General features: G+C 33.5%; 5 protein-coding genes across 6 annotated transcripts; 4 read left to right on the plus strand and 1 right to left on the minus strand.

Annotated features, from left to right (window-relative positions):
• Window positions 1-6: 6 nt before the first annotated feature.
• On the plus strand, window positions 7-1,814 carry Ipk2 (Inositol phosphate kinase 2). Of its 2 annotated transcripts, XM_025160430.2 has the most exons (3): window positions 7-146; window positions 265-856; window positions 923-1,814. In XM_025160430.2, exons 2-3 carry the CDS (start codon window positions 413-415, stop codon window positions 1,352-1,354), a joined length of 876 nt encoding a protein of 291 aa, XP_025016198.2. In that variant the 5' UTR covers window positions 7-146; window positions 265-412; the 3' UTR covers window positions 1,355-1,814. The 2 variants fall into 2 exon arrangements, with proteins under 2 accessions (XP_025016198.2, XP_089123428.1); XM_089267302.1 differs by having other exon boundaries at window positions 7-856.
• A 58-nt stretch (window positions 1,815-1,872) lies between these two features.
• LOC149094176 (uncharacterized) lies at window positions 1,873-3,723 on the plus strand. Its single transcript, XM_089267301.1, has 3 exons — window positions 1,873-2,180; window positions 2,247-2,906; window positions 2,970-3,723. Exons 1-3 carry the CDS (start codon window positions 2,021-2,023, stop codon window positions 3,101-3,103), a joined length of 954 nt encoding a protein of 317 aa, XP_089123427.1. The 5' UTR covers window positions 1,873-2,020; the 3' UTR covers window positions 3,104-3,723.
• A 139-nt stretch (window positions 3,724-3,862) lies between these two features.
• Window positions 3,863-6,263, plus strand: LOC149094177 (uncharacterized). The gene is made up of 3 exons (XM_089267300.1): window positions 3,863-4,649; window positions 4,719-5,399; window positions 5,611-6,263. Exons 1-3 carry the CDS (start codon window positions 4,535-4,537, stop codon window positions 5,778-5,780), a joined length of 966 nt encoding a protein of 321 aa, XP_089123426.1. The 5' UTR covers window positions 3,863-4,534; the 3' UTR covers window positions 5,781-6,263.
• Window positions 6,264-6,906: 643 nt separating this feature from the next.
• On the plus strand, window positions 6,907-10,407 carry LOC107360333 (uncharacterized). Its single transcript, XM_015926964.3, has 5 exons — window positions 6,907-7,378; window positions 7,588-9,146; window positions 9,213-9,484; window positions 9,577-9,760; window positions 9,825-10,407. The coding sequence occupies exons 1-5, from the start codon at window positions 7,035-7,037 to the stop codon at window positions 10,259-10,261; spliced, it is 2,796 nt and encodes a 931-aa protein (XP_015782450.1). The 5' UTR covers window positions 6,907-7,034; the 3' UTR covers window positions 10,262-10,407.
• Window positions 10,408-11,068: 661 nt separating this feature from the next.
• On the minus strand, window positions 11,069-22,061 carry puf (ubiquitinyl hydrolase 1 puf). The gene is made up of 7 exons (XM_015926963.3): window positions 13,014-22,061; window positions 12,841-12,945; window positions 12,526-12,771; window positions 12,217-12,440; window positions 12,033-12,149; window positions 11,827-11,965; window positions 11,069-11,759 (listed from the first exon to the last, which is right to left on the minus strand). The coding sequence occupies exons 1-7, from the start codon at window positions 21,802-21,804 to the stop codon at window positions 11,614-11,616; spliced, it is 9,768 nt and encodes a 3,255-aa protein (XP_015782449.1). The 5' UTR covers window positions 21,805-22,061; the 3' UTR covers window positions 11,069-11,613.
• Window positions 22,062-22,765: the final 704 nt, after the last annotated feature.

The following is a 22,765-nucleotide window of genomic DNA, read 5'->3' on the forward strand; positions in this document are numbered from 1 at the left end:
ACAGTGTGATGGAATGAAGCAACTTGACGCAAATGTCTTAGTTTCTAATTAATCTTTTGCTTTGTTTTTTAATTTTATTATTTGCAGTTGTTATCTTGCCACTAAATATCATTAATTACGTTATAATTACTCCTGATGTCAATTAAGTAATTGTTTTTACCTTCATTGCTCTGTTTTATTGAAATATTTTCATCCTAGTTTGATTTTTTATCTTTCTTCACTTTCTGGTATCTTATAACCTTTTTACTATCTGTATATTGGTAGATAATTAGCTAATAATTGTCGAATCATCATGGCCGTAACAAATATTCTCTTTATGAGTCTCTCGCCACCAGTCAAATGAATCAATTCATTTTTCCAAGTCCAATCTACCTCTATCAAAGTGCCAAGGTGTATTAGCTTTTCTATCGACATGGAATTGATGGATTCAACCAGCGATGAACCGATTCCTTTACCTGTCCATATTTCCAAACCTGATCACCAATTGAGTGGCCATGAATTTGGTAAAAGTAAAACAAGGTTTGGAATGTTGAAAGACCATCGATCAAAAAGACTTCTAAAGCCAATCATAGATATACGAGGTAAAAGGGAATATGACTTTTATCAAACTGTTTGGAATTCTAGTGATGTTAAATTACAATCGTTTGTGCCAAAATTTTATGGTCTTGTTACCATTGAAAATATAAAATTTATCCAAATAGAGGATAGCATGGAAGGATTAGCTAATCCTTCGAATATGGATATTAAAATTGGTTCGATTACCTACGATCCTGGAGCTGACGTTAAAAAAATTGAAGAAGAAACGTCCAAAAGTCAATGGCAAGCAGCTCTTGGATTCCGCATCTGTGGATTTAGAGTAATTTGAATTATAGTAAATTTATATTAGCAAAAGACTTGTTCTGACTCTTTTTTTTTCTTTCAGATTTACAACCCAATGGACCAGAATTGTACACTTGTTGATAAGTTTGTAACTCGGCAACTAAAACCTGAAAATATTCCTGAAGCTATTGATATGTTCCTCGGTTCAAAGTTTAACTCATTGGAAATTCGCATAGAGCTATCGCAAAATTATTTATCCAAATTGAAGTCCATCCAAGAATGGTTCGAAACGGTCAACATAAATCATCTTAAATTTCTTTCGAGCTCTTTACTTTTTATTCATCCATGCGATAACCAGTTTGTACATTTAAAAATGATCGACTTTGCTCATGTTTTTCCAAATGCTTCGACAAATCAAGGAGACAACTGCAAAGATGTCAACTATTTATTTGGGTTGAACAAAATAATCTATTATTTCACAACGTTACATGAATCGCTGATTCAAAAACAAAACACAAGTCAAATTTCAGTTTAATCAATTACGATCTAAATCAAGCAAGTAACTTGGGATAACTCGTTGTTTCCAAATTTCATCCAACTTTACATTTAGACAGATATTTATTTTGTCTTATAAACCGTTGATTCAATTTGAAAATATGGTTTTTTCAATCTCAATGGAATTGGTTCCTCATTTTGACGCATATTGTTGGTAACTTTACAGAGAAAGTATACAAATGTTCCTACAGATTTTATGCAATTGGTATCGTTAATGGAAAGGTTAATCATGACTTCCTAATTTTGCCTTGTTAAATACACAATGAAAATTGAATGATTATCTAAAAGATAGAAATGAGGATTGTTCTATTTATCTTTTCCATTTTTCTCCATTTAAAGACAATACCTGATCAACTTTTATGTCAAAAATAAAGTGGATTATCATGTAAATGTGATCGAAGATAAAAAATAACAACTCAATTGATTATACGCACCCATTATTCACAAGTCTGTTTGTTTGTCACTCATAATAATTTGTGTATTACAATACTTCAGTACTTGCCTTAAACATGTTTGTAAAATATCTCAGTAACTTTCTGTCAGACTTTCATTAACCAATGGATTACAATTTACTCACTGAAGCTGAGGTTCAATACTAGTCAACTTAATTTATTTCAACCATAATAAGATTTTTAATTTCAACAAAATGACTGAGATAATTGAAAACGCTATCGATGCACAATTAGTAAAATCAATTGAAGGGATTCCCTTTGTTTGTTTGTTTTCAATCTTATGTTTTGGTCAAAAGCTCATCGGTTTGAAACGAGATGGACCCGAAACTTGTCTAAATTATGATCACCCAAGTGGTAAGTAGTCTTTATTGGCTTCTTGTAACGTTCTTGTTTTAAAAAATTAAATTCGTGCCATTTTAGGTTCATCAAGTCTCAAATGTTCAGCCGGATTTAAATTTGAAACACTAAACGATACCAACTTCCATACCGTGGCGATCTATGGAAATCATTATTACGATAGTGATAAATTGAATAAACTTTCCGCTAAAAATTTCATATTGAAAGACTTGAAACTAGATAGTTCACAGGAATGGGAAAAGAGTGGAACAAAATTCGAAGTGCGTGAAATGCGTCAGTCACTTACTCTAATGGACGTTAAACTAAGTTCGTATACTAATAGACTGCACTTTTACCATATTTACATTGAGCGCAGTGATTTGTCAACGGTAGGCTCAATCTCGGCAGCCAATTTACCTCCTAAATTGAGGACATTATCACTTGTTTCGTGCTTAATCAAGGATTTGCCTTTAGGTATCTTCTCTCATACAAAATCTCTTGAAATGCTAACAATCACAAGGAATTCATTGACATCTTTTAAGCCAAGTTTTTTCTCTAAATTTGGTCTTGTATCCCTTTGGTCTCTCGATTTAAGTTTCAACAAGATTGATCATATTCATGAAGACTTTGTAGTCTATTTTCCAAATCTCGCTGAAATCAATCTTCAGTCCAATCATCTCCAAATATTACCCGAGCAACCATTCCTCAGGAAATGGATTGACATTGATATTGTTAATCTTGATGGTGAGAAAACAATTTACCCAATCGAACCTTTTACTAAATTTGATTTATCTTTCTTGTTAACAGCTAATGCTTTGATTTGTGAAAAATTGCTTTGGTCAACTGGATTCAAGCCTCACCCAATTTTTTTCGATTCAGCTGAATGTAATCTTGAAGATTTCTCACAAATTTCCTTGGGATCATTATCGCGCATTAAATAATTTCCAGTACTGGTTATCTCATTCCAAGAATTATTTTAAAGTCACAACTCAACACATCAACTACAATGTTACTCACTTGTTAGATCTCAACAATCAGCTGAATTGCACTCAAGTTTGAAACAACAAACCTTGACTTGTCAACGGTTCAGCCATTTTTCACCATTTTCATCTGTAATCAATCATTTTTATATTCCACTTCTCTAATTCACATCAATATCTGATTGTTGAAAGCTTAATCGCCAGTTTTCGTCTTACATCAAACACGTTGAAGCTTGCTGTCTTTATTTGTAACCTTTCTGATTGCACTTGATTATCAACTATTATTTTTTAAGATGTCTCTGTGTTATACTTCAACAAATATCTTAATCACAGTTTTATTAGACTTGTGGTAAACTTGAGACATCCGAGAATCGGTTTCAATAATTATTCATGACTCTATCAAAGTGATGTTTGAACCATTAATGATCTTTTATTGATCTTTATTGTAAGATATAATTACTACTAATCTTGAAAGTCAAGTGATGATAATGAAATGTAATGATGAATCACACTGAACACTGAATGCATTAGATATTTATGACGAGTAAAAAAATGAAATCACTGTTAAATGTTTAATACTTTTAGACCAACGTTATTTATTGTTGAACAAATTGTCACCTTAGAAGAAATCAGTCTTAATTATTAACCAATTAAATATTGAAACTGAATTGAGTGTTTATGAGTTCAACTTTGCCCAAGTCTATTAACCAATTGAAGAAAAGGCGATAAATTTAATCTAATTTACCAAATTAATTGGTAACAATCAGGTTAAGGAACGATAAAAGTAAAATTTTCCAGATTTTCATTTATTTTCAGCTGTGAATGCGTTTTCAATGTCTACCGAGAAGCTTAATTTGGATTGAAATAACTCTTCATTTGATATTTCTTGGTATCTGAACGTAAATGAACTCTTCATGAAACTCAACACTATCAAAAGAATTAACAATAATCTAAAGCTTAAAGAAACATCTAATATTTTCTCTCCTACAAAATAATCATTGATTATTTTATGATTAGACATTATTGGTTATTCTTGGATTGATTCTTATTATTCAACAAAAAATATCAGCAAAGTGTGTTCTCTTGAATGAAACAAATTGATTGCACTCGTAATATATTTTAACTAATATAATTAAAACAATAAAGTATTGATTTGATGTGCTTTACTTGAACCAACAAAAATTATTGTTTACACTTATTTAACATCAGACGGTAACAGTGGTGTAAGCATTGCCACTCATCAGGTTATAACCAGAAAAACCGTTGTTATCATCTGTTTTACTTCGTTGCTTATTGATCAGTCTGTGATACTATTTTAATATGTTTTACCTTAATTTCAATTTTCCAATTCATCCCTGACAAACTACTGACCATCATCACAATCAACAAAACATGGGTCATTTGAGTGATCGAAAAATTCTTTGTCTCTTTGCAATTGTCTGTTTTGGTAAACAGAGGGAAAGCCCTTTCCTTGGTAATGGTTGTAAAGCTTATAACTTCAATTCAAGTAAGTTTATTTAGTTTAATTTTAATATCGTTTTATTAATTGGTGTAAATCTTATTTTGATAATTTTAGACTCAATTAGTGTCCAGTGTGAAGAGGATTACGAATTGAATGTACCTTCAACAGTGCAGAGCATTCACACATTGTTTTTGAAAAAAGTTTCCAACGAGTATCTCACCATGCAGTTGATTGATTTACCTTTCAAACATCTGATTATCCAAGAATGGGACATGTCACAGTTTTACAAGGATAACAGTAAAAATTTCTTCAACTTGCATCGACGACAATCATTGACTGTTTTTCAAGTTCACAATCTTCGAGCCTTGCGATGGGCTGATTATCAATTTGAGCAAATTCACATTGAGAAAAGTGCATTAACAAACATTGGAAGCCAGCGACTCAGTGATGTGGTGTCTAAGCGTTTATTTTCACACAAATTGATTGCACTTTATATAATTGACTGTGCATTGCTTACTTTAGATAATAATGTCTTTTCTCATACACCCTACCTCAAGGTATTAACCATCAGCCGTAATGTTTTGAGCAGCATCAGTGTTCAGAGTTTCCCGCAAAGCTTAAATCATCTTTGGCTACTAGATTTAAGTTACAACAATCTAGTCTCTTTGGATGGAGATATTTTCAAAAAATTCCCAGCTCTAGTAGAGTTAAACTTGAATGGTAATCGTCTCATAAATTTACCTTACGACTTGATAAAACCTATCTGGTTTAATCTCAGTTTAATTCATCTTCTTGGTAAGTAACTAACAAGAGAGGTAATCGTAATACCTAGAACCAATTTGAATGAAACTAGTGTCGATTGTTAGAGAAAGTTGAGTTATGAAAAACTTGCACAGTTTATCTGTATATTTTTAATGGTTCCCAAGATATTTGGGTCTAAAATTTTTAATATTTTCTGCTTGTTTATTATTTGTAAACTTAATTCATTTCATTTGCTTAATTTCAGGAAATAATTGGAATTGCTTGAATTTTTGTTGGTCTACGAAGAAAGAATCATTCCCTCATCCAATTTTTTTTGATCAAACGACATGTTCGCTCGACTATTTCAAAGGTATAATGGTCGGAAAAATGGACAGATTCTTTCCTATTTGTTTTTACATTGGAACAAAACTCTGAAAAGACGTAAAAGATACTCTGATTTGAGTTGCTAAGAATAAACCCACATTAACAGATAAGCTGGAATCTAAAGCTATTCGCAAAGCCTTGCAAGTGCCGATGAAATTCGCTGGAAATTATGAAACCAAATCAAGAGAACAAATTCTGATAAGTTTTGTTAGAATCTAATACGATCCAAACCTCTAAAGAGTGGCAATGGATGGAAATGAATCAGATGAAAAAACTTGTGATGTTAATAATACGAGAACAATCTATTAATTAGCGATAATAATTGTTAATTGATATAAATATCTTGAGACAAACAGTTTCTCCATAAAATTTCAATTCAATCAATCCATATTATGACTAGTGTCTGAAGCAATCAAATTGTACATATTTTTTATTGCCCGTTATGGTTATTTGCTCCATACAATATAATACATATTGTATTTGAAGACAATTAGGAAATAAAATAAGCAATTGTAAGATTGTAATGGCTTTTTATATCTTTTGATTTACATCATTTGTTTACAACTTTCCAAATTATATTTTGACGATAGCTAAATGAAGTGAAGTGAATAAATCTGTATAAGTCCAAGGGAAATGGAAAGTGAAAAGTTGAATAAAAACGATAATCATGATCACGAAAAAGTTAGCAATTTAAGAAGAGAGTGAGAAATAATTGGTGAAGATGTCGATAACCAGAAAATGGTTAACTGGTTTAGTCTTGTCTCATAACAAAATCTTTTGATTTACAATTAGTTTTTTGGTGATTTTTATTGTGATTCGTTGATGAAGTTGATTCCTAGATGAATCCAAAATTATAATAAAAATCTCATTTGGTCATTCAATTTAATTTTTTTCAATTTGCATCCCCATTTATTATTGTCTTTCAGATCAATTAAACGACCAACATTTCAATTATTTACTCTCTTCTCTATCTTAAGAATCACTGTACATTTATATTTATATAAGTGAATTGTTGCCATTGACACGATTTTATGAATTGTATGAGGTAAAATAAATATTCAAGAATGAAGGAAATACAGTAAAAGGTTAATATTTGGTGAACAAGTTCAATATCCTGCTTGATTGCATGCTTAATGTATCCAATGGCAACAGCAAATTGTTTATCTCTGAACCTCGAGTCTAGCTTGATGTTTCATTACTTGCAAGCAAAAGATTTTAATGTTTTCACCTTTTCAGTATTGAAAGAAAGAGATGAAAGAAGAGAAAAGTGAAAAATCAATTTTTTGTGCAACAACATGAGAAACAATGTCTATTTATAATAAGGTTAATCAAAGTAATTGTATCAACAATGGACCAAATTTACCACCAGTTAGAAAAGCTCGGCCAAGTTCATCGACTGAAAGAAGTTCTTTGAATAAAGTGTTAAGCAGCCAACGTAAAATGAGTCTGGAGGCTCCCAATCAACACCAGTCACAAGATCTATTGCTTAGGACACCCAACAAATCGTCTGGCCAATCAAGAAGGTATGAGAAGGAAAAGTCATGTCCTCGATTGAATAGAACGTTCCGAGGTGATTCAGGTGTCATGGAAATCTGCTCCAAAGTTCGTGTTAAACCAGAAAGACAAAATGAGTTGGTCAAGATTATGAGGTAAGGTTTTTGATTAACATCTGACATTTAGCTCAAGTTGTTTAATAGTGTATTTTTTCAAACCTCAACGGTGGATAACAATGTTATCGATGTTACTTACAACTTACTTGTTACTGTAATAAGTCCATCTGTTGATTCAGTTGTATATCTATTGTTACTATTTTCCTGTACATTTGTTTTTAACATCACATTCTATTGTTTTTCTTTAGATATAATGATCCCTATCCTGGTGATGATCCACTCCTTTTGGAGGGGTCGATGTTACTCGAAAGATTTGACCAGTCCATTGATTCAATTGAGGCCAAGCAGTCCAGTCAATCTTGGGTTACATTGGTCGACTGTAAATTGAAGCTGCAACGACTTCTTTTAGAGAAAATAAAATCTATTGCCGAAGAAGATTGTATCACTTTAATTCAAGAAGGCCATTCTTTTGTTAGACAAATTGAAACTATTTACACGGAAGATCAATACAAATTAGAGACTGCTTGCAATTTGATAAATTTACCTGAAAAAGATCGTAAAATTGCTCTGGATGATTTCATCATTACTAGTAAGAAACGTAAACGACTTCCAGATGAAACACAGAATCGCTTCAATTCATGGATTGATAATCTCAACAATTGCCAGAGACTATTAAATATCAATTATCGTATTCCTAAGGAAAGATTGGCCGTTTTGATGGTCGAGAAAACTGCAATTAAATTGGAAAAAATCAAAGTGACAATTCTCCATTGGCTTGCCTTGACTCTCACCATAAACATAAAGATAATGGCAATCTATTGGGATCATCTCCCTTTTGAAACGCTCAATGATGTGTTCATTTCGTGTTTAACATTTAATCAAATTTGGCCAACAGAATCAATCGATCCAATCAGTATATTGTCCTTAACCCAAGCAGAAGCCGCTTCAACTCGCATCTCTTTTTTAATACAAAGTGAAGCCAAAAAGATAACATCAGCCAAACGTCGAGCCGATCAACTAAACAACGAGGAAAAAGCTACTACAGATCCAGTTACAGATAAATTGATAATCTTACCAGCTTTAGTACCAAAGGGTAAAAAAGTAACAACAATCAATCAGTCATCTTCATCAGCACTTTCTCCACCCAATCATCGTCTTAAAACAAAGCTTGATTCCGGATCAACATCTGATTATTACACTAATAGTACAACAAGTAGTGTATCAACGGATAAAAATTGTATTTTGACTCAATCAGGTGAATCAATTGACTTAGCATCTTATTTGTCAATTGTTTTATCTTCATCACAACGGATCGTTCTCAAACTATCATTCCTATTGCAAACTGCATCAAATGAATCAACAAACATTTCCCCTTTATCATCTTCATCAAACACCACAATCAAATCCCATAATAAACTAAATCAAAGTAGTTCATCGTTGTTAGGTCCATCAACAGCTGCTAAATCCAATCCAACTCGAGCAACTTGGTCTAAAATAAAATATTCAAGTGCTTCCAATAATCCTATCCTAAATTCATCAAATTGTTATGACTATCTTTATTGGCCTGTATTTTGGAAAAATTTTGCCGGACAATTAATTGATGATATATTATTTGCCCAAAACAACGTTTTAATGACTTCAGCTTCATCGCCAATCTTTTTCACACCGAAAACCTTTCAAAAGCTAGTTTTTGCTTCGCTCGATAGTTGTCTTAAAGAAAATGATTTTCCATCCGAAGCTATCAAGGAGATTAAGAAAATTTCAAATGTATTGAATTATCATCTAACTGATCAAAGCTGGTTTAAAAGTAAGTCCAATCTTTCAAGAGTCTCGCTTAATTATTGATTGCTACAATATTTTTTTCTAATTTCAGCTTATTTAGATATCTATCGAATCAATTCCGATCGGAATAACCAAGTATTTGGTCGTAACGAGAATATAAATTATGTTCCTGATGCTGTATGTTTGATCAACAGTTTAATTTCGATAGTGAATCAAGAGATGGATTATGGAACCTTCGGAGTTTATCAGATTTGCTCAATCAAACAAATTGATTCTCTCTTGAGATTAATGATAACTCACACTAGTAATCTATCTAATAGAAAACCCCTGAAAGATTTAATCCAATTTTTCAAAGATATTCAGGTTTGTTTACAAGTTTTTCAGACTAAATATTGATGTCTAAATATACTAAATACACTCATTAATCCCATTAATTAATTTGTTGCTTTCCAAAGGTTCTGGACAAGCGAGTAAAATCACTTTCACTGGACAAACAACCCTTTAGCCATAATGAAATTTTGGGATTGTTAAATAATATAATCGAGATATTGGAAGAAAAAATAATCAATGGTACACAGAAATTAGCACTACAGACTTTCGCTCATAGAATCAGTCAACAGAAAAACGCAGCAACTTCAAGTAAGATTAACATTACAAGACTTGTTTGTTGAATTTGAATTAATTTTAATATTTTCTTTTACAGTTAATCAAAATGAGCCAATCATTCCATATGTGAAACGTCTTATTATGGAACCCAATTTAGAATTACTGGCTGATTATTCAAGATCCAACCATATCAACCGACTGAAAACTCGAATGATAGCTATTTTTGCCAAAATTATTTATCAAATTGTTATTAATGACGGACTCAATAGTCAAATTAGATTGACTCGAAACTTGCGAGCGATCCTCAGACAAGAAATTGTTGATTTTATTAGAGACTATGATGGTTGGTTTAAAAGCAATCATCAACAATTGGATGAAATCAACGACCTTCGCCAGTTGATCGATGAATCAACCAAATCAAGAGAGTGTTCATTATTCAAAAAATTGAACAAAATATATCCTATTCCAAATAATTGGAGTGAATCTCAAACAGTCAATTTTACTAATTTACAAAGGTGTGGATGTTTTTTCTAGTGACTTAACAATCCACCAAATTTAATTTAAAAATTTATCCTTTCACTTGTTTTTACATATCCAATCGTGATTGATTGTTTTGTTTAATATCTAAAGATCTTTTATGTGGACTTAATCTCAAATAAATCGAAATTACATATTTTTTATTGCCCGTTATGATTATTTGCTCCATACAATATAATGTATATTGTATTTGAAGACAATTAGGAAATAAAATAAGCAATTGTAAGATTGTAATGGCTTTTTATATCTTTTGATTTACATCATTTGTTTACAACTTTCCAAATTATATTTTGACGATAGCTAAATGAAGTGAAGTGAATAAATCTGTATAAGTCCAAGGGAAATGGAAAGTGAAAAGTTGAATAAAAATGATAATCATGATCACGAAAAAGTTAGCAATTTAAGAAGAGAGTGAGAAATAATTGGTGAAGATGTCGATAACCAGAAAATGGTTAACTGGTTTAGTCTTGTCTCATAACAAAATCTTTTGATTTACAATTAGTTTTTTTGGTGATTTTCATTGTGATTCGTTGATGAAGTTGATTCCTAGATGAATCCAAAATTATAATAAAAATCTCATTTGGTCATTCAATTTTATTTTTTTCAATTTGCATCCCCATTTATTATTGTCTTTCAGATCAATTAAACGATCAACATTTCAATCATTTACTCTCTTCTCTATCTTAAGAATCACTGTACATTTATATTTATATAAGTGAATTGTTGCAATTGACACGATTTTAATACACATAAACCAACTCCATTTGATTATTTTGTTTCTCTTTCAGGTCATAACCATTCATATAATATATAATATATAATATAATTTATATTTATAAGGTCTCTTGATTTCATCACAAAAACATTATGGACTTATTAGTTGAGGGCATGATCATGAATACGGCGACACTGACTTGTGAGTCAATGTAGGTCTGCAAGAGTGTGTTTTTTTTCTGGCATTTAGATGAGATAGTTTTATGTGTATATGAAAGTATTTATGAATTGTTATGAATTGTATGACTTATTGATGCTATTCTTTAACGAAGGATAGAATAGGAAAAGTGAAATGTGCAATGAAATTACATGTCTGTGAAAATTATAAAGTAAAAAAAGTGGGTTGAAAGCAGAGCAAAGGAAAGAGAAGAGTTTTAGTGAATGAAGATGACAGGGATAGAAAGAAAAGACCAAAAATAGAGGCGTAAAGGTATGAAGATAGTCAAACGAAACATTTACAATATATTTTGTTATACAGCGCAGTGTTTTTTTGCCTCTAATATTTGTATCATTTTTGTGTTTGCTTAACTCCATGTTCAATTATCAAATAAGCTCCTTATTAAATAAGTAACACTTCAACTACTGTCCAAAACCTTTTGTAATTCCATTATTGTCTTTTCAAGACGATCTTTCATATTTTCATCATTTTCGGACAAAACATCTTTGCTTGACTCATCCATGGACAAATCTTCTCGCGTTTTACGCTTTTTGTGTGGCGTTTCTGTAAATAATAAAATAAAATATATTAGATCAAACGTGGAAAAGTAATTTACTCAAGAAATACGTACCATGCTCAAATAATACTTCCTCAGAAACATCTTTCAAACTCAAACATTTTTCTCTAAATTTGAGCATTGGAGCTTTAAGCTCGTTTGAAATATTGGATGGAGGATCACAGCCCATAATTAAAATAATAGCACGAATATCCTGAAAGAACAATTTATGAATTAGATAAGTTATATGCTGATTTTATCATTAAACAGCAATTACTTACCCCTATTAAACTCTTAGCATCTTTGAGTAAATCTGTGTGATCTAATCTTTCTCGAAGTGAGTTGACAATATTTAACATTTTCAAAACGAAATGCTGATTAATAATGAGACCATAAACCTGCAAAAAACAAGAGCGAAAAGTGGATTAGTTGAGATTCAATTTTGAAAATAAGATTGCGACTTACTTTAGAGAGACAGGCTTTAACGAGCTCAAATACAGTATCTTCATTGAGAAAATTACGATCACCAGTCAATATCATGCAAATATAGTCTCTGAAATAATTGCTCGATGTACAAAGTAGATTGAAAAATTCTTGTTCTCCATCGTCGCATGATTTAGAATAACTCAGCCACAACTCTGGAAATAATATTATTTGCATAAGCAAAGATTCTGAAGCCACCATTGAACCTGTAATAATTTGATAGATGAACAATTGAGTTAGATAAAAATATACACAGAGCAAAAAAAATCATTCACAATGTTGAATACTTACAAAGACCAACAAGCTCTGGATTAACAATATTTTGCGAGACTGCAATCCGACATAAATCACAAATAAATTTATAATATGGCAAGTAATACTCTATTATGGCTTTATCATAATCTTCATCTGCTCCTAGATTAACTTCCAGCATTTTAGGGTGAAAATGCATTTGGAAAACAGGTCTAGATGGTCTTAGACTTGATTTGGATAAAGTTGCCCTTTGCCCTCTTCTTGGGAAAAATGGACCCGCGGAAACTGAGGAAAAATAAAGAAAAGGTTAGTTTTCCAGGTTTTTTAAATAAGAAAATTACAATAGAATCTTACAATTTAACAATTGGTCTTGGAATGTTAAATGTCCTAAGCCCAGAGTCTGAACCACCAATGGTATACAATCTTTAGGATGGATTTGCACTATTTCAAGAAGAACAGCTAGAGAAGAAAAAATAAAATGATTAGCAAAATGAAGCCAAGGAAGGTTTTGAAAAATTGTATCTTACCCATGCACGAACTGCGAACTTCACTTGGAGTGAAAGTATTCAACAAAAGAATTAATTTTCGAATAAGTTCTAAATGATCTTTCCATTTCGCTGACCATTCACGAACTTCAGGTTGCTGTGAGTTTCTCAAAGTTATCAATAAACTAGTCAACAATTTAAGAAGATCTACAATTTCATTTGTTATGTGGCAGGCAGTCGCTTCATGAAACATCATGAAAAGTGTATTAAACGATTGGATAAAGGCTATTATACCACCATTGAGAATAGCGAAAATTTGATCTTCTTCATTCTCAATAAGTATAGTGAAAGCCGTGATTAAAGTAGTCCAACATGAACGGGAATCCATTGAGGTTAGGTACATTTGAAGAGTATTTCGTTTGAACTGTAAAATGTCACGTAACTCGGCATCAGAGCAATCTGGATGAACAGTGACGAACAGTTTCATCAGTTTAAATAACTCTGTAACAGCAGATTGATATTGAGTATAATAAGGCGTTATATTTTTGAAAGCCCACTGAATATTCTGGTGAAGAGCCAAATGTCGTGTAAATGAGCGACATTGGATGCAACAAAGATAAAGCAAACCATAGTATGAGGGTAACATCATCCGATTGAACAGGACAACCTCCTGATCTTCATGATCAGCCAGGATATAATTGAATGCAATATTTTTGGTCACATGAGAATTTTGAATGATGCATTTAATATTCTCTGGACAATCTATGCAAGCTTGATGCCAGAAGTAGAGGAGGCTTTGTTTATTTTGATTAATAGCGATAGCAGGTTCACTGAGTTTAGGTTGAAAAAGATTCCACAGGTCAGAAAAATAAGGAACCAACATGAGTTTTTCTTGACGACTAACCAAACAATATGCCATTACTGCAAAATAAGACGTTAATTTGGCTGTTCCATGATTTTGAGGGTCCAAGTAATTTTTTGCATTCTTTAAGTGTTGTAACAAACAAGTAAATACTTGTCGGATGATTTGAATTGCTTCATTGGTCAATTCCATTGATTCCCGTGTAGTTAACATAAGAGTTCTGGGCGATTTAAAGTATGATTGTCGAAACAAGTTGTTGGGTACTAAAGAAATTATTAAAAGAGCAGCTGCATTACGAACACGTTGATTGTTGTGAGCAAGGAGAAAATATTCAACCCAGTTGTTAAGATTGAATAACACCAGACTATGGGCAGCCTTATTGCGAGGTACTTGTGCTGTTAACCATTCCAAACAATGGTGAGGATTTTGCTCAGCTATTTCCCAAATCCTTGGATATATTAGATTACTGAAGGAGGGCAGACCACTTTGTTCGGGTGATAGCTCGACTAGCATTGAAAGAATGCGAAAAAAAGGTTGACTTGTTTCAGGTTGACGTGAAATTGAATGCAATAGCATATTGACAATGCCCTGAGCTGTGGCCTCATTATAACGGGAAAGACTACAAATAAGGTTAAAACTTTGGCGAAGATTTATATTGTCACGAATTTGTCTCTGAATGAAAGGGAAACTTTTACCACCAAGAACGGATTCTAAATCACTCGAACTTAAACCAAGTTGATTACTGTTTGACGAAGAACGAGATTTTTCAATTAAACTTGACACAAAGGTAATCATTTTATCAAGAGAAGCAGGTCTGGGATACTTTTCGGGTAAGTTTATAGGAGGCATTGCGGCATGGGCTCGAAAACCATGAAGGAATAAACTTTGAACAGTTTCCTCTTCGTCTTCTTCATCTTCATCAGAAAGTATTTCAATACATTCTCCAGCACCTTTATAATGACTGAGATAGAATTGCACTACAATGGAGATTGTATTGATACGAAGCAAAAAGTTTGTTTCTTCTTCACCGAGTTTTGAAAATTCAAAAAGTAAGGTAAAGTATTCAGTTAAATGCCTCAAGTGAGGTCGAACCAAACTATTATTGCACTCTGCTAAGGATACCAAACGACGAATGAAACGAGCCACACAATGTCCTTTGGAAGTTGATGTAGAGGATAATGGCGATGAGGATGTTGAAGGTGTTGGTGATGATGGGATTGATGTATTTGATGAGGACGGTGGTTGAGTTTGTTGCTGAGAAATAGATGGTGGAGGTGGTGACGAAGTTGTGGATGAATATGGTGCGGGAAATTGAGTCGGAGATGGCGAGGGTGAAGATGAAGAAGAAAATGAAGATTCTTTCATATCTCCATTTGCAACATCTTCTTGAAGGCCTTTTTTGTACAACTCTTCTTGAGAGCTACGAATTTGCGAAATTACGTGAATAATTAATTGCTGGAATAACTGGCGTACCATTTGATTCGGGCATTTTATCAAAATTTGAACGGGCCAGTTATGATAATCTTCTGCTAATGTTTCTAAAAGCCATTCACATGTTTGTTGACTGGTATTAAATTGTTTGGTCAATAATTCTATCCAATTGGCAATTGATGGTTTCTCTTTGGAGTGAATGAATGTTTCTAATACAAATGATGTGGCTAATTGTGCATTAAGCAGAGCAACTCGTTTTGGATCTTGAAGTGTTGATGGTATAAATCCACAAACCTGCCACATAAAGTTGAAGTAGGTTGGTTCAAAAATACTTTTATCCCGAAGAAATTGAATATTATCTTCCCAGATCCATTTAGCGATATCTGGATTCAACTCTATCGCAGGTTTTGCCTTTAAACAATGATTATCGGCATTATCACTTTCATTGGTTTCACTTTTTTTGCTTTTAGAAAGCCTCTCGTAAAATAACATATAAGCACTATTTGTTTTTTCAATAGAGAAATCCATGAACTTGTCATTAACCGAATCGTATGTTTTACTGGTCATTTCACCTCCAAAACACTCAGCAGCTATTTGACTAGGATCAAAAGGTTTAACCTCAGCATCATTAAACATGTACCATTTATCTTTTCCTTTTAAGGGATCTGGTTCACGAATAAAACAATAATAATGTCCACCATCAGCATTTCCTGTATGAACAGTAACACCAACAAGTTCATACTCGGTTGATTCATCATCATCGTCATCGTCCTCATTCACTTTTTCTTGCTTCTTATCCTCTGTAGCATCTGCACTCTTTTCGTCGACTTTAACATCAACTCCATTGACCTCTGAATCTGAGACACCATTCTCTAAACAGTTATCATCACAATTAATTTTATCACTCTTTTCGGAATTGCTCTTATTTTTGATGTTATCTTTCTTAGAAGTAGCACCTTCCTCAGGAATTAAATTTTCTTCCAAATATGGAGACAAGTCCAGTCTTAGAGGAAAAGAAAAGTAAGTGTTGACTTTTTCTTTTGTCTGAGTTGGCATGTTGTATAAATAACGCATTGTGTTGAAACTTAAAATTCTGGGAATTTTCTTCAAACAAGCTCTTTTCTCTGCTCTCACTTTACGTCCACACCTGCAATTATACAAATTATCTCCCTCTAGAGTATCTTTCACCGTTAATTCATCTAATGAATCCCAAAGGTGCCTCATGTCAGCCACTTTACATCTTAATGTATAAAACTCTTCAGTTGTTCTGCTGATATGACCACAATCTGTGACTATATTGCTTGACAATGTTCCAGCGAATAAACTTTTAACTGTTTCTTTGAGTTGTGGTGACATCTCTTCCAACTTGCTGATGAGATCAGTAAAAAATTCTGTCATATCTTTTTGCTCTCCAGTATTTAAGGGTTGACTGTTCATGGTATAAACTTTACAGAAACTTTTAGGATTGTAAGCTTTTCTTTCACTTTCAGATAGAAAAGCGAACATCTTTTGCAATTCTTGTAAAATAGTTGCGTGTTTGGTTTCATTCGTAACTTTAGATGACAAGATAGCAGCTCGAACTTGAGGAAACATGAAAAGATGTTGAACACAAGAGGCCATGTAACAGGTAGCACCAAGATTTAACAAGCCAACGTAGCCACATTCTGAACGACAACCATCGTGAGGCCAATAATCCCAAGGATAAGAGGCATGTGAAGATGATTTATGTTGGTTCAATAATAATTTGAGCAGAGTGATAGTGTTTGTTTCACAGCCTTTTGTCAGCTCAACAAGCAAATCGTAAGCAGCAGATCGAGTGGCTTGAGATTTACATTTAGGCAAATTTTTATCTTTTTGAGTTGGAGTAGCAAACAGAAGATCAAAAACTATGATTAAAAATTTATTTCCCTCTTCTGAAAACATGTAAGGTGGGTTCTGTTTAATTGTAACCGTCATTAAAGACAATAAACCACGAAGACCTTCATCTTCAGCACTGCTATATCGACTTTCATTGATCTCTCGATTCTCAATTGTTGATGCCATGTAATAACACAAATTGTTTAAATCTTCCATCATTTCATTTCTATTCGAATCATCTAGAGAATCAATTAGTCGACACACGAGCCAAAAATAGTCTTTACAACCAGGTCCATACGGTTCTTTGTCAATATATCCAATAGTATCATTGACGTGAGCTGATGCTGAAGTAGAAGAGGAACAGGATGATGATGATGAAGATGATGATGAGGAGGCTGAAGAAGGAGATGAAGCAGATGTTGAGGATGAAGATGATGGCTCAATGATCAGTGGTTTCATAGCTTGAGCTTCAGAAAGAAAGGCCAAAAGAGAGCTTAACATTTGAGGTATAAAGATATGTCCAGTTTTACGTGAAGACGTACTTCCAAGGCACATTCTATAAAACCCTGTACAAGCTTCTCTACGTACTGCTGGGTCAGGATCATCAAGGACCAATTTTTTTAGCAAAGAATTGAAATTAGGATATTGAAAAAGAGAACATTTGATTTGAGGATCGGAGAAAGCCCAAGAAATGAGGAACTGAAGAGTACTATGGACAACTTGAGCACGACCCCAGAAACGGGTCTGATAGTTGGACTCAGCTGAGATTGAAGTTGTTTCATTGAGAACAGTCAGTAAAACTTTTAACGTTGATTCAGCATCACGAAGCATTTCCAAAAGTTTCTCATTGAACTGGTGAACTAAAAGTTTATCAACGGTAGCTTTTGGATTTCTTTTTCGTTTGCCAAATTCGGTAAAGCCTTTGTTACTCATGAGATTAGAAGATGGATGAGTTGGAAATGCAGTAATTGTTATACTTGTATTAGCTGAATTAATTGTCGTAATTGAATTGTTACTTGTAATGCTAATACTATTGGTAATGTTAGCGTTGTTGATGGTGTTATGGTTATTGCTATTATTAGTAGCATCTTGCTTGTTACAATCTTTCGGTAGTGGGTCAATACCAAACTGGTATATCAGATGTAGTAAAGAGGCAAGACAGTCTTGTTTCCATTCATTCCAAGTGTCAGAATCACCCTGTTGCAATACACCGGACACAAAAATATCAAATAAATGCTGTAAGCCAACACAGTCAATAAATTTTTGAGCCCATCCATTCTCTTCATTTTTTGATGTTCTTTGAAGCCATTCTACTATTTGAACTGAGTAGATTAATTTTTGAGGACTACTTGGATTAAGCAGACTGTTAACTCGGAGGGATAAATTGTTTGATGAGTCACTGGTTTCATCATTAACAGTTATACTTTGGAATGATTTTAACAAATCAGGTGAGGTTGGAAGGATGTTAATGATTTCCCATACTTGCCGAGATAGAATCTGAGCTCGAGTAGATGATGAAGACTTCATCGAGCCTAAAAGTTGCATTAAGCTAAAAAGTTGTTCAAAATAATTAGGCTGAAGTAAAAGGATAGAAGGCAAACGATTTTTAGGAGGCGGTGGTAACAATGATGCAGGGTCAATAGTATCACGAAGTTTCCGACTGGGACGACTCACACCAATAGACACATAAACAACTTGGTTGTCTTTACAGCCCATCTCAGCGAGAGTTTTTTCATCGAGATCATGAGTCAATTCTTGTCCTTGAGACAACAACCTTAAAGGACCATCAAAGGCTTGCTTTTCATCTTCGCTTGAACCAGATTTACATTTTTTGACAACCGTTTGAAACCAATGGTAAATTTCAGCACGAAGTTCACCAACAAAATCAGTCGAGTACATATCAAAAAATGTTTTTTCATTTGATGATGCTGGATGGCAAATAATTTTGATCACTTGTTGATTTCCTCTGGAACTACAATTGTCACAGTGACTCATTACAGAAACATCACCGTTAAGATGAAAAAGTCTTAAATGGTATGAAAATCGACAACGAAATGCTTCAAGATGCGTCTTGAGAAGAATTAATGCTCTCTGAATAATAGTTAAATTTTTATCCTCGTCCTCATTCAAAACGGCAGAAGATGATTTAATATAGTCCATACATTGGGCAATGAACTCTTCCTCCTTAGTTAGACCAGAAATGGGAAGATGGACATAATAACTGTTCAAATTTCTAATTGCTGCCATACTAACATAAGAGTTAGATGCTAGTAAAGCTATGTCCCACAGTTTCTTGATTGCAATGTCAGCTGATTCACTCATCTGAGGACGAGTTAGAACAAAACCAAATAATTGTTGCAGAAGTTCAAGAGTAACCATAGAAAAATTATCAGGAGTCAATGTGGGAATTTTCACTGTTAGAATGTATTTGAACATTTCGGGCCCTAAAGCATGTTGATCACGAGTACGAACTTGATTCAATAACCAGCTAAATAATTCATCGCTACACTCTTTGTCAGTTGCCAAACAGTTCCATAGAGTATCAACTTGTTCTTTGGACAATTGAAAGCTTTCAGGAGAACCAGCGTATGAAAAGATAAAAGTCAGAAATTGAAGTCTTGATTGTATCTCTTCTGTGTGAGTATACAATTCGTGTGGAGACCCTGATAAGTTGCTAGTAGGTTTTATTTCTCTCCTCTTAGCATAGAGAATAAGATTAGAGAAAAAGTGTTTCAACATTTGTCTCTCTTTGTCAGCCCACAAAGTAATTGAATGGGTATCACTGCCTCCACGGTATTGTTGAAATGAGATGAACAGTTTAGGCAACAAACGTAATGATACTATGATGGAATAGTTTTTGGACAGATTATCAAGACATCCTTCGATAAATTTCATCCTTATTCGCTTATCGGCAATCCAGCAAATTAAGCTACACAGAATTTTTTCACAGTCATGAGATAATCCATCGGACAGTTGGCCGATACAATCGTCTTGAAGAAGATCCCATAAAATAGTCTGACCTGATTTACAAACATTATCGATGGTAAACTTAGATAGTTCACTATTTGATTCACTATCCTCATTAGGAACCGGAAGTGTTACAGGAGTAGCTGTGGTCACATTTCCCTCAGATTGGTGCTTTGTTCTTTTCTTTTCTGGAAAATTACGCGAATGAAGACAAGCAATGTTTGCTAATTGAGTAGCAGCAGGGCTTTGAAGAATCAGTTTACGTGAAGGGTCGAAAAAATCATCAATGTTGAAATAAGATGCCGAGTCTTCACCATCGAAATCAGCCATATTTTTTTGAGATGATTGACTTACTTGTGAACTATTACTTCCACTGTCACTTAACAGATTATCACCTTCGGAATCGGACATGATCATCATTGGAAGTCCATCTGTCTGTTCAGATAGACTAGCTTTTACTAAACGAGGTAGCGCCCCTCCATCAACATCATCATCCTCGTCCTCGTCTTCGTCTTCATCGTCATCTTCTTCTTCATCTTCGTCTTCGTCGGCAATCTTATTCAGATGAGTGGCGGAGATATGGTTCATAGGTAATCTTGGGTCATTAATATCCAATACTAAAGGCGCATCACTTTTCTTGAGTGGTTCTATCAGGTGAGGCCTTTGTACAGGCATGGGACCAATTAAGGTAGAGCAATCTTCATCTGAATCCGTTGTTCCTTTTTGTAAATCTTCTTCCATTTCAGCAACAAACGGTACATCATCCTCAATTCTTATTGTATTGATAATTCGGTGAGATGTTCTAAATGGCGATAAATTCTTATTGTTTTCATATCCTCCTCCATCCGAGGAACTCTGACTACCACAGCTTTGTTGACTATCTGAAGTAAGGTTATTTTTAACACGTTCTTTAGGTTGAGGTTTATATTTCATCGAAAGCTCAAAATCATCTTCGTCATCTTCATCACTATTATCTACACTGGGACTTGAGCTACTCTGATCTCCATGCCTTTGGTCCAAAGGTGATCCAGGTAATAATGTGAATATTGGACTTTTAACCATTGTAAGATCGTCAAGTGGATTGCATTCTCTGATGAATGTAGCCGGTTCACAAAGATTGAGTGACTTTGTCCAAATAATTTTAAGGAGACACGACGAAAGAAGGAGTGTTTGCTCGGTGTGGTCCTTGGGTTCCAAATTACGTATTAATGAATTCAGGTGAAGAACAGCGTCTATATTCATATTCTTAATCAATGGTGTAAGAATATCAAAAACTTGGCGACTACAATGCTTAAGCTGAGCAGAACTCCAAATAACGTCAATGTGTTCCTTTGTTAATTGAGAGACAACAAAATTGAGTACAATATGACTTTGCTTTATAACTTCAACATGGAGATTTGGACCAAAAATATGCTCAATGATTTTATTCTCCAAAATCCAGTCTGCTAATTCTTCTCCGTCAGATGGTTTTCCAAGAAAATCAAGCCCATTGTCATTGCCTCCATTTCCATTCCCATTACCACCTCCACCATCTGATTGACAGTAATCATTAAACAGATTAATGTAATTGTTGATCTGTGTTATACCGGCCAATCTCATGGTTAGCGTTGAACTTGTGAAGTGTTTAAGAGCTAAAGTCAAGCCCTCCTTGTCGATAAGACAATTTGGCTGATCAAAGGAATCTTTGATGTTAGGGGATCCTTTTAAATCCGACATATTCCTTCACAATTTAAACTAAGGAAAGGAAATGTCTCTTTAAATCCTTTATCCGTCCAGGGTTTTCTTGATTCTAAGTGAACACCTTAGAAGGCATTGGTGATGATACTTGTGGAACGGAGCGACTAGCAAAATTTAGATTAAATATAATTGTAAATTATTTATAATTTGTCTTTTTTCTTGTTAATGCAAAAAACACAACAGTGATATTAGGACTCAGTAAAATTGGGTCCTTGTTAGAGACTATCTGATAACTCGCAAGTTTGGTTAGCAAAGTCAGTAGCTCTGGTTACTTTACCATCAGTTGCTTAACCGGTTACTATGTGGTTACAAATTTTAGACCGCCGCATTTGAAAATCGAATAGAATAAAAAATAGAATTTTTTCGACAAGCTTGAGAGAATCGCTTATCTAATGAACATTAACTGCGACTTTATTCAATTTAAAAGGGCAGACTTACAGTTTTAAGGTAAAGAAAATTGTAATCTCATCTAAACATTTCAGCAATGAGATTACATTAAAGTCTTTAAAGTGGTAAACAGACAATACAGTGATTATTGATGACGTGCAACTTTCGAGTCGAAATTTTCGACTGACTATGATTTGAATATTATTGATAAATGAAATAAAGTACGAGATTGCTAATGACAAATACTTTGTTTTTTGCTAAAATCTGGGCTTTGAATTTTACCCGATTATAATCATGTTTTAACCTGTTTATAACCATTAAGATCCTGTAACCATTTGTAGCTATTGAAGGATTCTTGATCCTAACTTATATCTTTTTTCACACATCTGGTGTTATTTATTTAAGAGCATGAGCCTAATGCTTGATTAAATTAATACATGAATTAAGTACTTTAATAGTATTGAATCCTAATGCTCAAGTTAAATCGCATAATAATTTCATTGCATTGTGTATAAAAATAAAGCTAAGGATACTTTTAAATGAGAAACTGGTT

Source organism: Tetranychus urticae, chromosome 2 (assembly GCF_039701765.1).
Source record: "Tetranychus urticae isolate SD_2017Ah chromosome 2, NJAU_TeUrti_SD_1.0, whole genome shotgun sequence".
NCBI lineage: Eukaryota > Metazoa > Arthropoda > Arachnida > Trombidiformes > Tetranychidae > Tetranychus > Tetranychus urticae.

Coding starts and splice junctions, on each gene's coding strand:
- LOC107360333 (XM_015926964.3), top strand. CDS start 7,035: ATGTCTATTTATAATAAGGTTAATCAAAGTAATTGTATCAACAATGGA. Junction 7,379..7,587: donor GAGTTGGTCAAGATTATGAG/GTAAGGTTTTTG, acceptor GTTTTTCTTTAG/ATATAATGATCCCTATCCTG. Junction 9,147..9,212: donor TGATCAAAGCTGGTTTAAAA/GTAAGTCCAATC, acceptor TTCTAATTTCAG/CTTATTTAGATATCTATCGA.
- LOC149094176 (XM_089267301.1), top strand. CDS start 2,021: ATGACTGAGATAATTGAAAACGCTATCGATGCACAATTAGTAAAATCA. Junction 2,181..2,246: donor AAATTATGATCACCCAAGTG/GTAAGTAGTCTT, acceptor GTGCCATTTTAG/GTTCATCAAGTCTCAAATGT. Junction 2,907..2,969: donor TGATATTGTTAATCTTGATG/GTGAGAAAACAA, acceptor TCTTGTTAACAG/CTAATGCTTTGATTTGTGAA.
- LOC149094177 (XM_089267300.1), top strand. CDS start 4,535: ATGGGTCATTTGAGTGATCGAAAAATTCTTTGTCTCTTTGCAATTGTC. Junction 4,650..4,718: donor AGCTTATAACTTCAATTCAA/GTAAGTTTATTT, acceptor TGATAATTTTAG/ACTCAATTAGTGTCCAGTGT. Junction 5,400..5,610: donor CAGTTTAATTCATCTTCTTG/GTAAGTAACTAA, acceptor GCTTAATTTCAG/GAAATAATTGGAATTGCTTG.
- Ipk2 (XM_089267302.1), top strand. CDS start 413: ATGGAATTGATGGATTCAACCAGCGATGAACCGATTCCTTTACCTGTC. Junction 857..922: donor TCCGCATCTGTGGATTTAGA/GTAATTTGAATT, acceptor TTTTTCTTTCAG/ATTTACAACCCAATGGACCA.
- puf (XM_015926963.3), bottom strand. CDS start 21,804: ATGTCGGATTTAAAAGGATCCCCTAACATCAAAGATTCCTTTGATCAG. Junction 12,150..12,216: donor TTAAAGCCTGTCTCTCTAAA/GTAAGTCGCAAT, acceptor TGTTTTTTGCAG/GTTTATGGTCTCATTATTAA. Junction 11,966..12,032: donor ATGCTAAGAGTTTAATAGGG/GTAAGTAATTGC, acceptor TTGTTCTTTCAG/GATATTCGTGCTATTATTTT.